At 42.8% G+C, this 17,901-nt stretch overlaps 1 protein-coding gene and 1 long non-coding RNA gene across 3 annotated transcripts in view; both read left to right on the top strand.

Moving 5' to 3' along the window:
- The window catches only part of LOC144986789 (uncharacterized), a 71,191-nt gene extending 59,161 nt beyond the window's left edge, over positions 1–12,030 (top strand). For both annotated transcript variants that reach the window (XM_078934901.1, XM_078934906.1), the window contains 2 exons: positions 3,785–4,279; positions 10,633–12,030. In XM_078934901.1, coding sequence (XP_078791027.1) covers positions 3,785–4,279; positions 10,633–11,477 — 1,340 coding nt within the window. In that variant the 3' untranslated portion in view covers positions 11,478–12,030. The remainder of the gene's footprint in view (positions 1–3,784; positions 4,280–10,632) is intronic.
- The window catches only part of LOC144988207 (uncharacterized), a 211,330-nt gene that overhangs the window by 181,005 nt on the left and 12,424 nt on the right, over positions 1–17,901 (top strand). The gene's annotated exons all lie outside the window — the stretch shown is intronic.

Genomic DNA, 17,901 nt, shown 5'->3' with positions numbered 1-17,901 from the left:
GAGGTGGTAGTTATCTCTGGTGGGAACTTGAGCTGACGGTTGAGGTCCACCCTTAAGTTCCAGTCACATCCTGGTGTTAGCAGTGATGGTGTCCCTCTCTGGTTGGTGTTCTGTGCTCAAGCCCCTTCTCCAACAAAGTGAATCAAAGACGGTGTCTTTGTGGGATGATCTTTGGCTGCCTCCACCCTCCGTACTTCCAGAACCTCTGCCAGTTTCCTCAAGACCTGGTCATGCCGCCAGCTGTACCTACCCTGGGCCAGAGCTGCTTTGCAACCAGACAGGATGTGCTGTAACTTAGGGTTTGGAGTCTTACAGAGATGGCAGTTTTCCTCTGAGCCAAACCATAGACTCAGATTGCTGGGGCTGGGTAAGGTGTCATAGGTGGCCCGGATGAGGAAGCTCAGCCTTGCTTGAGCTATCTTCCATATGTCAGACCACCCTATGGTCCTATTGACCACGCCTTCCCATTTTGTCCATGTTGTTGTGACTGGCTGAGTGCTTTGATCTTGTTCTGGTTTTCCTCGCTCCTGGTCACCTCTTCAATCACCAGCTCTTTCCTCTCACTTCTTGTGGCTTTGGACCTGAACTTGGGGGCTTGTCTGTAGCGTAGGCTCATGGATTTCAATGGAAGCTGGAGTGTGTTTTCCCAAAAAGGCCTGTGTTGGACAGACTTCGAGGTAAGCCAAACCATTTACGGATGAAATTGTTGGCTATGGCATCCATTTTTGCTACTGTGGATGATGTAATCTGACACAACTTCAGGGGCCACATCAAGCATGGATAGAGGATGAATTGGTAGCACCAGACTTTGGATTTCCCTGGGAGGTGGCTTTTCTCAATCCTCTCCAGTCCGTCAGTGATCTGGAGCATGATGGTGACTGGCATGTGGGTGTCAGACAGCTCAGCCGTATACAGTCTTCCCAAGCTTTGATTCTCATTCTGGCCCATCCAAGGAGATCTTCAAACCTCTTCAGGAACCTGGTAGTACATGGCGCTGTTTGCAGCAGGCTTGTTACATCATCCATGTAACTCCGCAAGGCTGGTAGTCGCTGGCCTGACTGTGACTTTATCCCTCCCCCCATCTCCCTACCACCAATCAGAATGACCTCGAAGGCTGCCGTGAAGATGATGGTAGAGATTGAGCAGCCCATTGCAATTCATTTCTCAAGGTGGTGCCAGCTGGTCTTAGCTTCCTGTGTGGTGTAACCTACTTAGGAACTGCTGAAATAGTTGCATATTACTCTCTGGATAGAAATTGGGATGTAGAAGAATTCTAAGGCAAAGGTAATGAGCTGATGAGGAAATGAACCATAGGCGGTTTCCAGATCCAGCCAGACAACATGCAGGTCGGACCTCTTGCGCTTGCTTGGCTGCTTGAATCTGGTACCAAATCATAGTTGAGTGTTCATTTTAATCCTAGAGAAAAGACCACTGAACATTTCATATTTGTCTCTGATTCGTTGCATCATAATTGAATAAAAACTAGATCTGAAACCAGATTCAAATCTATTTTGTCTTTGAGTTTCATGGATTTCAGCTTCATCTGTTCTGGTTCCAGAATTATTACTTTTTTTATCATCAGCTGAGCGAACAGATCAGAGCTGAGACACCCTAGTGGTGGACAGATGTCACTGTTACAACAGGAGGTGGATGACTAGGAGGGGGCAGGACAGGCCTGGGGTCAGAGGGCGGGCCCATCCAGGAATCAGACTCCCCGGGGAAAGGCACTACCACGTGGTTTCATTTCCTGTCATGAATAATTGCTAATAATGGACATTAGGACTTTGCTGAAACAGGAATGACATCAATTCAATGATTCCAGCAAATTCAGCACTTAGGCTCCGCCTCTCCTCTGTGCTGTTTATGATTGTCCACCACTGAGGAGGGGGGGGAGACTTGGGGCCCCCAGCACTTTGGAGGCTTCGAGCTGAAAACATAAAATAATTCTGAAATAATTTAATGACCATTTTTATTTAACTCTGGAAATAAAAATAAAAAACACTGAAATTATATCAAATTGTCCAGTTAAAAGGGTTTTACCCCCCCCCCCCCCCCCCGTCCCCCCCCGTCCTCCTGTAGTAATGGACTATTCTATCAACAGCAAGTTCAAAGCCTCATTTTAAGGTCTTTTCATTGACATTTGTGACAACTGTGGTGCAGTAAAAGATCCAAATCCAACTAAAAATGGATTTCTTCCCATAATGCATCAGTGTCTCTATTTCTATAGAAGTATATAGGTGTCTATAGGTAGACAGCCTCCTCTCCTCAGAGGCCTTAAAAGTTGAAGTCAAGTCATCAAACTGGATTAGTTGTGTTAAAATGACCTTTTGTTGGATGAAATGAAAAGATCTTGTTGAACCAAAGTTCTGGTGTTTGATTCTGACAGAGATTTGAAAGTCACAGAAACTTTTTTTTTTAGTTTTGTTCAAACTTCAATCATTTTTCTCAACTCATTGAAAAACCTCAATTCAGCAGGGGCTGTCAATCAAATGAAGCAGCAAATATGATTAAAAGAACTCTCATATTTCTCTGACTAGACCTAAAAAAGTCTATTTCAGAATGAAAAAGTCAAACAGTTGAAGACCAACATTCCTCCATCCATCCATTTTCTGAACCTCTGAGTCTGAGCTGCCACTGTTGGATGAAGGCGCTTCACTCTGGACAGGTTACAACACCCCCCCCCCCCCCCACACACACACACAGCTAGGGGCATTCAGAGGAACCATCAACGTATGAAGCATGTTTTTGGCGTGTGGGAGGAAACACGGGTGGAATGAACAGACAAACTCCACACAGAAAGGTCCCAGCTGGGATTTGAACCTTCTCACTCAGAGCGCTAACCGTGACTCCGTGCTCCACCGTGCACGGAGTCTGACCTTCATGAAGGCTTGGTGAGGCTTCTTCTTCTGGGCAAACAGTGAAGCTTTTCCCGCTTAGCGCCCTCTACTGGTTGCAGATTGGAAGCAGATTGAAGTTGTAATGTGAAACAGCTGTTTCTCTGATTCGTATCAGAATCATACAAAGAAAACATGAATATTTCAAGCACCGGCAGCTCTAGCTCCAGTTCCAGCGATGAAGAAATTATTGTTCTGTTGAATGATGAAAGATGCCGGAAAAGACGCCGATTTTGGGTACATCCCATAGTTACGAGAAGAGAAGAACATGGGGAGTTTTATCGACTGATACAAGACCTGAAAATGTATTATGAGTGTTGTCGAGGATATTTTAGAATGTCCGTCATTATTTCTTTGCGGCAGTGTAGACGCTACTTGGCGTCTATCTACTTCGCTGGTATGTGTGCTCAGAAAGGCCGTTTTGTGTTTGAGCGCCCCCAAGTTGAGTTTTACTCTAACTTCAGAAGCTCCAGACACATTCTTATTGGTCGTATAGTTTTTGGCGCGGCGCGTCAAACCAAAAAAACGAACCCGAGGCATTTTTAAAAAATTACGCTTTTACGCATGGCGTTTTTCGCGTCGGTATGCACACTCATATTGGTGCCCTTTAGTCACGAGGCGTTAAACGTCAGCGAATATCGCGCCCAAAATTCGTCCCGGTGTGAACAGGCCTTTACTCTCACAAGTATAATTCACCAAAAATTTACTTAAGTAAATGTAACGCATTACTACTCACCTCTGCATATGTATATATATTTCAATTAGTCTCTTCTGGTCCTCCAGACTCCTCAAACATTTTCTTCAATGATCACAGAGTTTATTGATGCTTGAAAAAAACAAAAGTCCTGGAAACGTATAAAAGGCTCCTTGTTGTGTTTTTGTCCCTGCAGGCCTCCCCCAGCATTGGATGACTGAAGAGGAAGATCTCTGCAACCAGCAGAGGAACTTCAGAGTGGAACAGGAGGAACCAGAACCTCCACAGATTGAAGAGGAACAGAAGGAACCAGAACCTCCACAGATTGAAGAGGAACAGGAGGAACCAGAACCTCTGCCGATTAAAGAAGAACTGGAGGAACCAGAACCTCCTAAGATTAAAGAGGAACCAGGGGAACTCAGCATCAGTCAGGATGAAGATCAGCTTGATCAGAAGCAGGAGACTGATACCTTGATTGAGATCCCTACTTATGAGGAAGATGAGAACAGTGAAGCAGATCTAAACAATCAGCAGAGCTTTAATGTAACTGATAGTCAGGATGAAGAAGGAAACCAACATGAAGAATCAACATCAACTACAGATGAAGAGACAGACCCACAGAACAGAGATCAGAGGAAGAGAAGGGACAGAAGTCATGTCCAAAGTGTGGACAGCTCTCACATGTCAGCAGGTCAGTGTGACTGATCTTAATCTCCACACTATTGGTATGTTCACTTCAACAACGGTTCTATCTTGAGCTTCAAGCTCTCCAAACATACAGTCCATCAACAGCGTGTCCTGGAAGAGTCTCTTCTGTCCCTTCCAGTTGAAAAGACAGAAGACATTATTGGTCAGTGCAGCCGACAACATTCTTCAAATCACATGATCTTAGTTAGTCCCTCCAGCTAACGACAAACAGGAAACCTTAACAGATCAAAGAGAAAATTGTTGGCAGATAAAAAAGTACAATCTGTTTTGTCGTCTGTGGTTCTAAGTTTGTAGTTCAGTTCTTTTCAGCAGATTTTTCTGTCAAAACCAAAATCCATCTAAACCTCTTTGATGTCTCCATGTCTCCAATTCCAGACATTCAGACAGATTCTATTTCCAAAACTACATTTCAAGCTAAAACCCAAAGACAGGGTCCTGCTCATGGATCTGCAGACAGACAAGATTCAAACCTGAACACATCAGTGAAAAACTGCTTAGTGTCAGAATTGTTCTCCATCTTTTCTGGACTGATTCTTCCTCCAGTGCAGCTTCATCTTCATCAAACTGCTCCTCATTGGTGGGTGGAAACACAACAGGGAGGTTTTTCTGTGTCCAGTTCAGCTCCATGAATGTTCAGGCTGTTTAATGTCAGTGATTTCAGTTTAGAAAAACTGCATCTCTGCTGAGATTTGCTTCACTTCCATAAGAACCTCAGCAGCATCAGGATCATTTTGTTGATGGTTTGTCTGTGGAATGACATTTCATACTCATAGCTTCAGTGGAGATCAAGAGTCTGGAACCTTTAACACTAAAGAACCATTTGATCCAGTTTCTTCCAGACCAAAACCCAACAAGAACCAAAAAGTTCCACTTCACTGTTAAGCAAAATACCTTTTATTTCTGTTTTTTCTGGCTGTTAAGATGATCATTTATGAAATGTAGCTTTTAACATTTTCCAAAAACGGAATTATGACAGTGTTATCAGAACTGTCAAGAGATTAATTCATTGTGTGATTAATCAATCACTACCTGTTATTAAGTAATTTAATGACTCTTAATAGAAATCTGCGACATTGTGGTGAAGAAAAAGATCAAGTTTTAACTAAAAATGCGTCTTTTTAATGTTTCTTATCATATCAGACTTCCAACCTTTACCTTTACACCAACAATGATTTTTTTTTAATCTTCAACCATCAAGAAAAAAGTGCAAGAAGCAGACATCAAGTCTAGAGTCTCTAATTATCACATAAACACCAGTAGGAACACTTTTCTGAGCAATCTAAAGAACTGTTGACCACACACTTCCAAGGTTATAATAGTTTTGGATTTTTTATTAGTTTTTGTTTTTATTTCATTTTGAATTTTTGTTTTTAAATTTATTTAGTTTTAATTAGTTTTTAGCGGCAGCTTTACTAGTTTTTATTAGTTTTTATTTTTTGAAATTGCTTCATTTTAGTTTAGTTTTTATTAGTTTTAGTGTTAGTTTTAGTTTTTTCTTTTTTTTCTCAGGTGCATGATTCAAAATCACCAGAATAAGTATTGTATGATAAAAACTAAATCAAAGATACATTTTGAAACACTTATTATTCAGAGGACACAAGGACAACTATCCTTAAATTAAAATACAACAGCCGATAACAGCATTACGTTATCTGCTCTCGCTTCTTTTTCGGGGGAGGGCGGGCGACAGGCTAGCTTGTCTAGGTACTGTTGATTTGCGTTTTTGTGTGCGCTTTTTAAATGTACTTTTAGATTCGTAGGGTTTTTTCCTTTGAGGAGCGTTCCACAAATGTTGTCTCCTGCTTTGACTACAAGGCACTTACTTTTGTTTTCGACGCTGTTATATTCAAAAAAGTCCCAAATAGGACTCTCCCGCTTTCTCCCAACTTTTAATGCAGCCAGCACGCTCATGTAAATGCCTATGACAACGCTAGCCATCAGTGTCTGACAGACATCATGTGACGTCACAGACAACGTAATGCCGTAGGGGTCAAATACACAGTAAAACTAGCAGCGTGAAGTAAATAGACTTTATTTCAACCCAAAATACTTATGTATTAACAAAGACGAAAACGAAGTATTTTTTGGGGTTAATATTAGTTAGTTTCAGTTCGTTTTATTCACACAACAAACAGTTTTAGTTAGTTTTCATATTTTTTAAAACTCTCCTTTTTATTTTTATTTCAGTTAACGAAAATGTTTTTTCAGTTCTAGTTTTAGTTTTTTCGTTCGTTTGCGTTAACTATGATAACCTTGCACACTTCCTAACACTACAATACACATCAGGGGTCGACAACCTGGGTCACACAGAGGGAAAGACAGTGGAACGCGGGGGGTGACAAAAAGAAGCACTTGATCTGTCGTCTGTTTGTATTTTTAGACTTGGAAAAAAGACCAGGGTTCAATGTCAGGAGGGGAATGAACAATGGTAATGGAAATGGTAATTGATGTCAACATAGAGGTCCCTCTTTAATTTTCTTCTAGTGAGTTACTATATTCACCATGCCCAAACTGTTCATCCAACATAACGTACAACCATCACTGTATTTTAACATGTATATAAGTCTCTGTTCATGAAATAGTCTGACTAATGACGTTCGTGAACTCAGTCCCAGCAATGCATTGCAAAAGAAAAGAAAAAGAAAACAAAAAGGCTCGATCTCAGCAGCTTTCTCCAGGTCTATGACTTGTAGATCTCATGAGAGAAAAATCTACACGATAATCCGTCCTCTAGGAAATGGGATAAATATAATCCATTGTGTGGATCTTGAAAACGGAGCGGCTCTGGGACATCTGACATATTTCTCAGACACGGCCCACCCATTTTTTTTCCCCCTGGACTCCCGGTCTTTTCCCTTTTTTTAAAGCAGCAGGTGTTTTCCCTCGCTGTCCTCACATCATTGGAAGCCTCCCCTCTCGTAGACACCGCCTGTTTCTTAAAGGCACATGCTGCTTTTCCATGTTTACCAAAGTCCATTCAAAACAGTCCCAAAACATAAAATCCCAATAAAGATCTGGCCAGATATTTACATTAGCACTCAAAGCAGGTATTTTGTGCCTGCAGGGATTCATAACAAAATACTCCAAAAGGTGCTTAGCATGCTATTTGTGGCAACATCACACAGTCTTAATACATTTTCAGCAAAGTGGTTTTTTTGAGTCAGTTGATGATGCTGATAGCAGTGCTAGCACTTGTATGCACGTTAGCATAACTACCATAGTTATCCTATTTAGCATCTTAGCACTATGTTTTTCTGAGCCAGTTGACAAAGCTGATGCTGACGATGCAATGCTAGCACTTGTAGCCACATTAGCATAACTAAAATAACTACCATAGTTATTATATTTAGCATCTTAGCACTATGTATTTCTGAGTCAGTTGACAAAGCTGATGCTGACGATGCAATGCTAGCACTTGACCAGAGCTCTTCTAGGGCCGGCGTTTGGGGGTGGGGGCCTGGGCTTGCTCCGGGGGGGGCCAACGCTTTCTGGCTCCTCTCTCTCTGTGTGGGGGGGGTGGTGCTGGGCTTGGGTTGTCGGCGCCTCCGGGGGTGGGGCCCCTGGGCTGGGTGGGCCTGGCCCCCTTGTTGGGGGGGGGCGGGGGACAGTTGTTTGACCACCGGGGGACAGTCTATCAGCTGTCCCCAACTTACCCCCTTCCTCATATAACCTCATAACAGGGTGAGGGGGTGGGGGGCTTAGCCTGCGATGAGCCTTGGGGGGGGGGTTTACTAGGCAGTGGCCCCCCTCCTATGGTTGCCGCATGGAGTGGGCCCCCCCTCTTTCGGTTTTATTTGCACCTTAAACATGTAGGGCCCTTGGTAGGGGGGGTGCTTGGACATCACTGCCAGCAAGCAGCAGATGTCCTCCTAGCACCCTACCCGCCAATTTTAACAGCACCTAAGACATTTAGGGCCCCTTGGTGGGGAGGGTGAGGGGACGTCACTGTGAGTAATCAGGAGATGTCCCCTTAGTGCCCTACCCGCCAATTTTAACTGCACCCCCCTTAGTACATACACCCCTCCCCCCTCAATATTTACATCCCAACATAAACACACACACATGCACACACACACCCTCTCAAACACACATACACGCACACACATTTTGCAAGGAAGGTGGGACCTAGGACCATCTGTCCCCTGCCTCTTCCCTGGTGGGGGGTACGGGCCCCTTTGCAACGGCGGCCGTGTCCCCGGGGTGCCGGCTTCCTGGGCCCGGCGGTGCTCTCTCCGCGCGGTGGGGGGGTTCACATTACATCTGAGCCGGGGGTGTTCGTGTCCCTGGGGGGTGGGTTCTGGTCCTTGCTCCTGAGTGCTGGGCCCCGCCAAATTTCCAACTGTGGCCGAGCCTGGTCGGGCCATATTTACAACACCCCTTGTGGGCCCTCTTTTTTCCCCGGGGTTCCCCCCTCCTGGGCGGGGGCGGCGGGCCCCTGCCTCGCTCTTCCCTGGACCAACCGTGGGCCGGGCGGATGGCTGCCTGGAGTGCGGAGCGGGTCTCCCTTGGGGGGTCCTGGCTCGTACCTGGGGTTGGGGCGGGGGGATGCCCGGAACTCCTGGGTGGTGGTGGGGTGCTCGGTTGGGGCTGTGGGCGTCCTTCTCCGGTGGGGCCCTGCGTTGGGTTCTCCCGGCGCGGCGGGGGGGCTGCTCTCCTGGTCGGGCTGGGGCGGCGCTCTCTTTCCCTCCGTGCCTCCCTGCTCTCTGGCTCTGGGGGCCTTGCGGCGGCCCTGCTGGCCCTGGCCTGGGTGGCGGGCTTGGTCGCCCGGGCGGCGGTTGTTCCCTGTCGGTTCCCGTGTGGCGTTGGGGGGGATTCCGGCTGCCGCTGCTGGTGTGGTGGGGGTCTTGGGGTGGGGATGGCTGGGCACTCTCCCTCCTTCTTTTCACGTTCCACCATCCATTTTAGAAGAACATAAACACTCACCTGGGCACAGGTGTTAGCTCACCTTTGTACTAACAGTTTGCATGACTGAATGACTGAAATATTTCACATTAGTTGGATTTAAGGCATAAGTATGCGTGTGAACACTATCTGTTTTGTGTACATGTCGACAGGTGGACATTTTTGCAACTAACAGGTGTGTTTATAACATTTGAGTGTGTGTGTGGACAGGCTCCGCCCTTTTTGTACTACATTTGAACCTTACCGTAATGATTAACAACCAGTAAACTTGTTGCTTTATGCTGCTTCATGGTCTTACCCCCCTTCCCCTCCTATTATCACCCCTTACCCCCCTCTCTCTAACGTCCCTCTCTCTTCTTCCCCTCTTTCCTTTTCCGTCCGGTCCAACACCAAAGATTTTCAGACATGTTTGAAATTAATAAAGGTTGGCCTCAATTACAAAAGGGGTTTATTCAGTCATACCTTTGGTTTGTCTGAAGATTAATAACCCCTCTTGTTAAAGTAAAATATGTCCAACCCAAGAGGCCCTCAGCTCTCATCTGTCTGCCCAGCTGTTGGACAGGACAAGTTAGAAAAAAGAAAAAAAAAAAAAAAAAAAAAAAAAAAAAGCAATGCTAGCACTTGTAGTCACATTAGCATAACTAATATAACATAACTACCATAGTTATCATATTTAGCATCTTAGCACTATGTATTTTCTGAGTCATTTGACAAAGCTGATGCTGACGATGCAATGCTAGCACTTGTAGCCACATTAGCATAACTAACATAACTACCATAGTTATCATATTTAGCATCTTAGCACTATGTATTTCTGAGTCAGTTGATGATTCTGATAGCTGTGCTAGCACTTTTAGCCACATTAGCATAACTACCATAGTTATCATATTTAGCATCTTAGCACTATGTATTTCTGAGTCAGTTGGCGATGCTGATGCTGACGATGCAATGCTAGCACTTGTGGCCACATTAGCATGACTAATATAATTAGCATTATTAGTATCTTAATCAATGAGTCCTTCTAAATTAGTTGAGAAGGGGGGTTAAATGTGCATACTGGCTCCACAGGAAGTGGAGTTTGGTCAAAGCTGTGTGGTAAGAGTGGCGGTGGTGCCTAGACTCAGGTAGCGAAGATGAGTATGGGTGCATTTTTGCATTGATTCATGTAGTAAGGGCTGGTGGCGCATAGAGATGGGCGGTGAGGGCAGGTAGCATGTCAATTCGACGCCGCTCGCAATTTAAATTTGCAATTTCATTTTCTTAAAAATTTTCAGCTCAGTGTTGTAAAGCTGCATTACAGAGAGAAGAAACTTTCTTCTTCTCTTTCTTCTTCTTTCTTCTTTGACTTAATTGACAGAGATTATTAGAAAAAATTGGGTGTTTAACAATACAGGCTTCAAAACATAAATAAAGCATCTTGTTGTGTCCCTGCAGTCCTCCCCCAGCATTGGATGACTAGAGAGGAAGATCTCTGCAACCAGCAGAGGAACTTTAGCGTGGAACAGGAAGAACAAGAACCTCCACAGATTAAAGAGGAACCAGATGCGCTCTTCATCAATCAGGATGAAGAAGGAAACCAACGTGAAGAATCAACATCAACTACAGATGAAGAGACAGACCCACAGAACAGAGATCAGAGGAAGAGAAAAGAAACAAGTCATGTCCAAAGTGTAGACAGCTCTCTCATGTCAGAAGGTCAGTGTGACTCTGATGTTAGAAAAAATCCCAAGAAAAAAAATCTTGGTAAGAAATACAAACAATCTCCAAAAGAAGAGAGACTTTCCTCTATCAAGCCTGGTAAAAACTCAAGAATAAGTTGTAATCCGTCTGACTACATGGAAACTGGGTCTGCTGAAAGATGTTATACCATTAAAGAATGTGATAAAAGCTTTAGTCGCAGATCTAGTCTCAAAATACACATAACTCACACAGGAGATAAGCCTTTTTCTTGTAAAGAATGTAAAAAAAGTTTTAGTCATGTATATAAACTCAAAACACACATGATAATTCATACAGGAGAGAGGCCTTTTTCTTGTAACGAATGTAAAAAAAGCTTTAGTAATGTATCTCATCTCAAAACACACAAGAGAACTCACACAGGAGAAAAGCCTTATTCTTGTAAAGAATGTAAAAAAAGTTTTAGTCAAATATGTAATCTCAAAAGACACTTGAGAACTCACACAGGAGAAAAGCCTTTTTCTTGTAAAGAATGTAAAAAAAGTTTTAGTCACAGATCTAGTCTCAAAAGACACATGAGAATTTGTAAGACTTTTTCTTGACAATGTAAGGATTTAGTGTAAACTCTAAATTCTAAACTTTTCTGATAATATGTCGACCTCTCAACCTTTGTACCACAGCAGAAGACTTTATTTGACTTGGAAAGTTCTGTATCTCAGAAAAAAATAATATTTGAAAATAGGTTTTTAATGCTTAAAAATACCCCAATGTTCTAATGAACTCCATAGCAACCTGAGCTTTTATTTCATGTACGCAGAGCCACAGGCTGATGGCCTCCATACCATATTGACGCAGTGACTTCATTAGAGGGAGGCACAAATGAGTGTAGAAAGGAATTTTTCTGGAAAAAAAAATAAAGAAATAAATACTTTAGTTGTTTTGATATATGATTCGCTTCCCAATAGCAGTTTGGGACAACTTTTAGGACTGCTGAAACTGCTGCTGTATTTACTTATTCATGACGTATACTTTGACTTTTTATCTCTATTTAAATTTTTACTGACTTATTTGTTTTTCTAACTGCTATATTTCTTGTTTGGCTGCTGAGACAACTGAATTTCCCTCCGGGGATCAATAAAGTGTTGTCTTTTCTTACCCTGATTTCTTGGACAGCTTATTTAGGTTTTCATCTTCTCTAAGCCAGTGTTTTTCAACCGGTGTGTGCCGCGGCACACTGGTGGGCCATGGGAAATAGCCCTCATTAACTGATCTAAAAACATTTCACATCTCAAGGATATCAGCTCTGTGTTCATCCAAACAGGTCCTGATAAAACACTTAGTTGTTAGGACTATGAAAGATCATAAAATACTTTTTTCTTTGTGTTTATTTGATTCTATTAAAGACGTTTTGATAGGTACCATGAATTGAGCTGTAGCCTCAGCCATTTTTGGATTTAACTGTCTCCACCAATCATTCTTGTAGGCTCAATCACACGTCATCATTATTTAGTTAGATAAAAATGTAAATTTGAGTTGTATAAACAATTATTGAGTTTTATAGACGTAAGAAATTAGGTTGAATAAATTTAACTCAATTACTTGTTACCAATATAATTAATTCATTTACGGTAAGTTGGCAAAATTGGATATATATATATATATATATATATATAATGGAAATGAGATCAGAAACTCATGCTTTTACTTTGTCTGTTCTACTACAAGCAGAAACTCTTTCTTTTGCTGATCCAGCTGTGTTACTTTTTTGATGGACGTATAATCTTCATACGCCATCATTAAAATCTCAGACTGCATCTCACTGAACTGTAGCGCTTTCTTTTTTTTCTCCACGAGTTTCCATGGTGAATCCGGAAATCTGTGATCCATTGAGAATGTCTTTATGTACTCGCCGTGCACGTGCATTAACCCAAGGTTACCAAGTCGAGCGTAATTACGCTAACTCGTATCCGGTCTTTTGGAACTGACATACCCAGAGTAAGCAAGTTCAGGCGGATTTCAGCCAGAGTTCAGGCTTAAAGTCAGGGTAGTTTAAACATGCTTTCTGGAATACCTCTGACTGATTTGGTTTGTTTTTTGTTATTTTAGTCATGTATGAAGAATACAGACCTAGAATTACAGGGGGAAAAAACACAGAAAATGTTTTTAAAATTTATTTTTTCATAAATTGAATAGGTATCATTTCTGTCCATTGGAAGTAGTTTGAAGTGAAGCTGTGAAAGTGACCACATTTGTTCAACAACCTCATAGCAACAACAAACAAAGCAGATTTCTCTCCAAAGAAGTTTTTTTTCCTCCGTTTTCAATCCTAATAAAGACAAAAAGATGTCCTGAAAGGCAGAAATGTGTTTCCACCCACATGAGTCCCACATGAAAGAGATCAAAGTGAGCTAGCCAAGCGCTTCATCCAAGAGAAGCACCTCCAAAGCACAAAGACTCCGTCTGGTTGCAGGAACTCTGGGAAAGAAGGAGCAGGAGGAACTCCTGCAGGAATCCCTCCAGGAAACATCAGCTTAGAGAGAGAGAGAGAGAGAGAAAGAAGGAAGCTGGTGTCAGTGCAGAGAAAAGCAGGACAGCTGAAGCTTCCAGACTCTCAGCCCAACAGCTGAAGGAGTCCTCAGGACTTCAAGCTGATCTGCTCCCAATCCAAGAACATGTCCAGAAGGATAAAGACTCCTCCCTCCCTCCCACCTCCTGACTGACTGACACCACAGAGGGAGGCAACAGTCCCATGGAGACCAGCTCTGATGGAGAACCACAAGAACCTGGAAGGAGAACGGCAGCAAGAACAGTCCTCCCTTTTGGGGAGATCTCCTCACTCACAGAGACCCTCAAGAAGAAGGAGGAGGAGAAAATTATGCTTTCAAAGACCTTGATGGACACATTTAATCAGATCAAAGAGGAGATTGAAAACCTGCAGAAACAAAAACCCAGGAAGAAATCTGGGATCCAGAGATTCCTTCGGTTATTCCAAAGACCTGAAAGACAGAATTGATCCAAACTGGATTGATTTTGGTTCTTTGAGTTTTTCTACATTTGACAGAAACCAAAATGGGAGGAGTCATGTTTATGAAGTCCATCAGAATCCTAGGAAGAAGTTCTAGATCATATATATCTATACATCCTTGATTTTAAATCAGGTGTGTCAAACATACGGCCTACGGGCTGTATGCGGCCTGCCAGGTGGTTAAGTCTGGCCCACAAATGAAGAGTAAAAATTATAAGGATGTTTAAAAAAGAAAGCAAGTTTCTAGTCCATTCCTGTGGCGAGTTATGATTTTTTAAAGAAATGTGCAATTCCGCCACTAGGGGGAGCAAAGGAAAAGCTTAACAGGTGAAACAACATAACACTGCATGTGCCAAAAACGAAACCTAACAGCCCTGTGTCTGGGTAGGCAGTAGTTTGGTTCCTTGTAAGCTTCATCACTGAAGGATGATCAGTAGTGACACCCTAATGACCAAACTGTTGTCAAAAAGAAGAAAACGTTGAAGTTAAGTCCTGACAGGAAAATGGAAAGCGTTTTATTTGTTCACAGAGCTGAATGCAAACTTGCAAGCTTGGTTTGTCATCAACAGGTTCTCCAAGAACATAACATTCAGCACCCCTTTGAGACTCTCCACAAAGAAAGGTTTCACCAGTTGCAGTTAAGAAAAAAAAAGGATTTAGCAACTGTTAGCTGGACCGATAAATAACCATCTGTATTTACTGGAGCCGTGACGTCAGTGATGGAGCAGTGAAAGCTAGCTACCTTATTGCAAACAAGTTGGAGCAAACATCCAATCCATTTTCAGATGGTGGACTTATGGAAAAATGCTGAAGGCTGCAGAAGTCTTGTTCCCAAAAAACAGTCGACCTTAAACATGAGTCTGTCAAGAATTACGATCAGATCCAACATCTCTGAGGAAACATGGGCAGCCATATGAAGGAATCGAGTCATTTATTGTTTTTTCAATCACTATTGATGAAAGCACCAACATCACATATAACTGTGCATATTTATTAAAGGTGTTGAAGAGACCATAACAGTGGAGTTTCTGGAGTGGATGGACACAACAACAACTGATGACATAGTCAGCTCTGTAGTTACTGTGCCGGACGACGTTGAAGTGAACTGGTCACATTAAGTAATTTTGGTCACTGATGGCGCTCCATCAAAGGTCAGGTTAAGGCAGGTGTTGCCACAAAATTCCGGCAGAAACCAGGAAAAGATTCTTATAATAATGAATGATAATAATAATGGACATTTCATTGTGTTTTGCACACGTGAATGACAGTAAATGTGTTTCTGCACAGGATTTGAATCCTGATATCTATGGACGGGTGAATTTTCAGGGGAGAAAGGAGGTAAACTCTAAACTCTTATGTTCAAAAATGTTTGCAAGTCTGATTTAGTGTAATTTTGTCATCGTCTGGACATTTACATTTTAGGAAAATGTTTCAGTTTTTCCTGTAGCCCCTCTTGAATTTGTTTTATCAGGATTACTTCAGTGTCAGATTTAAAATATTCAGTCTGTATAAAATTGAACAAACCAATATTTTTTCAAGTGAAATTAATTTTATGTAAGATCCATTGGCCTCTGTGAATGAATGTTTAGAGCGGTGACGGTGTTGGATTTTTTATCACCGCGGTGATGAACCACCAGGGGGCGCGGTGTCGCGGTTAACCGCAGCCCCCCCCCCAAAAAAAATCCCGCTGGCGGCATCTTCTCAGAATATTATATATTGCCCAGTAATAATCAGACTTTGTCACCTTTCCGGTAGCCATGAAGCCTGACACCCACAAAGAACACGGGGCAGGAGGCTCCGCCTTTGTTTATACAGACACGTAACGTTACGCTCCACAAAATAGTTCCCAAACAAAACATGTAGTGATATTCATGGAAATCTAACAGCGTGCGTTCATGTTTGGTGTTACAGAGTGACTAAGAACAGTAATACCCCCCCCACCCCCACCCCCAACACAAAATCCTCCGGCGGGCGGCCGTGTCGCACACTTAAGAATGCACGCAGCTTGTAATGGAAATGAATACAATGGAAATTAATAATTAGAAAGCAGTACATTTGTCGTATTTCCTCGCAAGACAGAAACTTCTGTTGTAGAATGAGGATGTGTGTGTTTCTGAAACAGGGCACTTGTGTGTAAGTAGAATGCGCTCGTGCCTCGTCCTTCTAAGAGACAGTACTGACAGCAGCGCTCACGCAGGCCGGAGCAAGGAGAGAAGGAGGAGAGTGATAAAAGGTTTCCCATAGAAACCCTTGGCGTCTGAACACAGGATTATCAGCAAAGATGAATGTGTTTAATGTGTTTATTATAGTTCGAATCACGTGCCATATGCAAAACTTAAGAAAAAAAAGTTCGGGAAAAAGTGCGGTGATAATGTCATCAGGATAAAACTGAACTAAAAGACTGTTTATTTGAACAACACAACAATTAAGATTTGTATCTGAACTAGGGTTGTGCCGATGGACGATATCATCGTCCATCGTGATGGGTGACTGACATCCCGATGGAGAGACTACCATCGTGATGCCACGCCCCCGCCACGTTGCGCGTCGACACCATAAGCCGCGGTTACATGTACAAAATATCCTGATGGGATCAATGGTCGGATTAGAATCCAACCGTGTACATGGGCCCAGAAAAATGTTTTCAGAATATAAAAACGTTCACTAAGGTCACAATTTCGGTCGGAATAAATCATTCGCACACGCGCAGTATTCGCACATGCGCAGTTTGAAAACCGGAAGAGGATACAACTTCCGCCGAGCGGCTTTTTTTCCAAACTTTATTGAAGGTAACAATTCAATACAAAACGATAACAGCGCCGAGCGGCTATATATATTGACATGTCAGCTCGGTAAAATACGAGACGATCTTCTAAACGTGCTTTTAATAATGTTACGGTTATTATGAAACACCTGTTCGCTCATCATTTGAATTTTAATCCGTGTGGTCAGTGCTTTTTCTGAACGTAGCCAGGATTAGCAGTATGCTAACACGGGCTAACAACATTAGCTTTGGGTGGCGCTGCATCCTGTGAATAACATCAGCCTTTATTTAGTCGGGACACGACTGGAAACACAAATCCACGTGATTGATTGAATGTTTTCTAAGGACTGAGCGACATTTCTGCTTTGATGCTCAAACCGCTGTGTGTGCTGACGATCCGAACTGTGCTCAGACACACGTTTAGACCCGGTTCTGAGTTTGATAGCTCGTACCCCTAGAGCTGCGGGACGGATTGCAGTCTTAAATCTCCCACACGAGCCTCATGTACCCCCCCCCCCCCCCCCCCCTTCCCATCAAACATAAAGTGTAAATCCGCCCTCCGCCGGTCCACTTCGCTAGTTAAGTGCGGGAGCGGACCACTTCTTTTCTATTTTGCTTGTTACTTTTTCTGTAAAAGTCACTTCCCTCAGTTTATACTGGATCATCGCAGATTAACCATTAGTTGGGAAATAAAAGGAAAAAAGCAAAATAACGAATAGCAGTTATATAAGAACGAAAAATGTAAAAATACCCCCCCCCCCCGACGATGTCATCGTCCATCCCGATGGTTGACAGCAAACATCGTCAACGGCCAAATTAGGGGACATCGCCCAACCCTAATCTGAACTAATATTTGATTTTTTTATTTTCATATATGATTGTTAAAATATGAGGAGAAAATAGCATCAAAAAGGAAAGGAAATCCAAAGTTTATTTTTTTCTTATTCGTCTGAAACTGAAGCCATCTGTTCGTTATCCCCTGGCAATAAAAACATAAAATGGTTGTTATGGAGATACAAATCAACAGAAAAAGTGTCAATTTGAAAAAAAAGTGTTTTCCACCAATTTATCACATGTAGTTCTTATCAATACGATCATCTTAATCAATGTGTTTTTTTGAGTCTGTTGAGGATGCTGATCGTAATGATAATCGCTCATGCAGAGCAGGATGACTGCGGTCCAAAGTTTCCTTTGTAGCTCACACTGTAACCCCCCCCCCCCCCCCCTCACCCCCGCC

The sequence above is a fragment of the Oryzias latipes genome, chromosome 2 (assembly GCF_053564925.1).
Source record: "Oryzias latipes strain Hd-rR chromosome 2, Olatipes_Hd-rR_3.1".
Taxonomy (NCBI): Eukaryota; Metazoa; Chordata; class Actinopteri; order Beloniformes; family Adrianichthyidae; genus Oryzias; species Oryzias latipes.
This window is presented reverse-complemented; position numbering and strand designations above follow the sequence as displayed.